This window comes from Mandrillus leucophaeus, unplaced genomic scaffold (assembly GCF_000951045.1).
Source record: "Mandrillus leucophaeus isolate KB7577 unplaced genomic scaffold, Mleu.le_1.0 Scaffold162, whole genome shotgun sequence".
Taxonomy (NCBI): Eukaryota; Metazoa; Chordata; class Mammalia; order Primates; family Cercopithecidae; genus Mandrillus; species Mandrillus leucophaeus.
Window position 1 is genome coordinate 814,968 of NW_012101610.1, and position 1,645 is coordinate 816,612.

At 41.2% G+C, this 1,645-nt stretch overlaps 1 protein-coding gene across 1 annotated transcript in view; it reads right to left on the bottom strand.

The window, feature by feature from the left end:
- Nucleotides 1–1,645, bottom strand: part of LOC105536648 (acyl-coenzyme A synthetase ACSM2B, mitochondrial) — a 42,433-nt gene that overhangs the window by 10,694 nt on the left and 30,094 nt on the right. The window contains exons 7-8 of the mRNA XM_011976064.1: nucleotides 483–562; nucleotides 151–274 (exon numbers count right to left, since the gene is read on the bottom strand). Of these exons, the coding sequence (XP_011831454.1) occupies nucleotides 151–274; nucleotides 483–562 (204 nt within the window). The remainder of the gene's footprint in view (nucleotides 1–150; nucleotides 275–482; nucleotides 563–1,645) is intronic.

The following is a 1,645-nucleotide window of genomic DNA, read 5'->3' on the forward strand; positions in this document are numbered from 1 at the left end:
TCAATACCCAGTACCTGTCCCTTCATGGAGGCTCAATAAATATTTCTCAAATAAATGAATGATAAATGGTGGCTAACATTTTTTATTGTCAAAGACACTTTTGAAGCCCAAAAAGTGCATCCAGCCCATGGTTCCCCTGGGAACAGGTACCGTTTCTGTCTGGCCATAGAATTCTCGGATATCCAGTCCAGTCTGGGCCCTCCAGTTCTCCAGAATTTCTGGAAAAAGGGAATCCCCTCCACTGAGGCAGTTCTGTAGATGGGGGAACTTGTAACTGAAGAAGAGAAATAAGAGTTTCCCCTCAGCCTCCCTGGAACCAAAGTCCACCCAGGCCTAGACCTGGTTTCTGGGTGCTTTGATGATGCAAGTGGCTTCATGGGGTTATCTGTGTGCAAGAGATTCAGATAGATAGGCATGCATGTATGTGAGGGAGTCAGGGGGATGGGGCCAGACTCTCTTACCAATCCTCAAAGCCCCATCACCTGGAAAGATCCTGCTGTAGCAACATCCGGTAAACAAGGGGGGCACCAATCATGCTCTTGATTGGGTAGCTGGAGAGCGTCTAGAAGAAGAGAGCCAGGTGAGACATTGGTCACCAGGTCAGATGCCAACTTATGGCTATGCACAGTGGTTACAGTTGTGAGCTATGGAGTTGTAGAGGTCTGGATTAAAATGCTAGCTTGTTTACTATGTCTGTTTCAGGTCAAATGAGCCCCACAATTCTTATGCACCCTGAAAACACAAATAACAGGGAAATGAATACATATGGTAGTGAAAAAGCCTACGACTATTTTGAAACCTTTTTGTCAAATCCTGGATGTCTGTTCCTGCCAGTTTAAGACTTGCCCTCATTAACACAACCCTAGGAGTATATCACCCCCTAGTAACTAAGGGAAGATCAGCTGCCTGAGCACAGCAGCTGTCTTGGTTAAGTCCCTTAACCTTCTGTAGCCAACTTTATAATAGTTTGTTTGCAACCTTATTTTCCCGAAAATACTTTTGGGATATATTTTAGCTATAAAAGGTCTTTGAAAAGCTAAAGACATTAGACATTTATATCTATAGACATTTCAAAACAAGTGCTACAAAAAGACCTAGTACTGAATACTTGCCATGTTCTGTGTTATCTCATTTAATTTTCACAATAACCTCATAGAGTGTGTACTATCATCCTCATGATTCAGAGGGGAAACCCATGATGTACAAGGTTAAGTAGCTGCTCCAAGGTCACCTAGTCACTATAAAAGGTCTTTGAAAAGCTAAAGACATTAGACATTTATATCTATAGACATTTCAAAACAAGTGCTACAAAAAGACCTAGTACTGAATACTTGCCATGTTCTGTGTTATCTCATTTAATTTTCACAATAACCTCATAGAGTGTGTACTATCATCCTCATGATTCAGAGGGGAAACCCATGATGTACAAGGTTAAGTAGCTGCTCCAAGGTCACCTAGTCAGCAAGTAGTGGGATCATTATTTGCAGCATGTATTCCTGTAATATAATACCATCTCCATCCCATGCTTTTCTTTATGAAGAATGTAATAGAGTATTGTCTTAGTCTGTTTTCTGTTGCTGTAACTGAGTACCCAAGACTGAGTAATTTATGAAGAAAAGAAATTTATTTCTTGCAATTCTAGGGG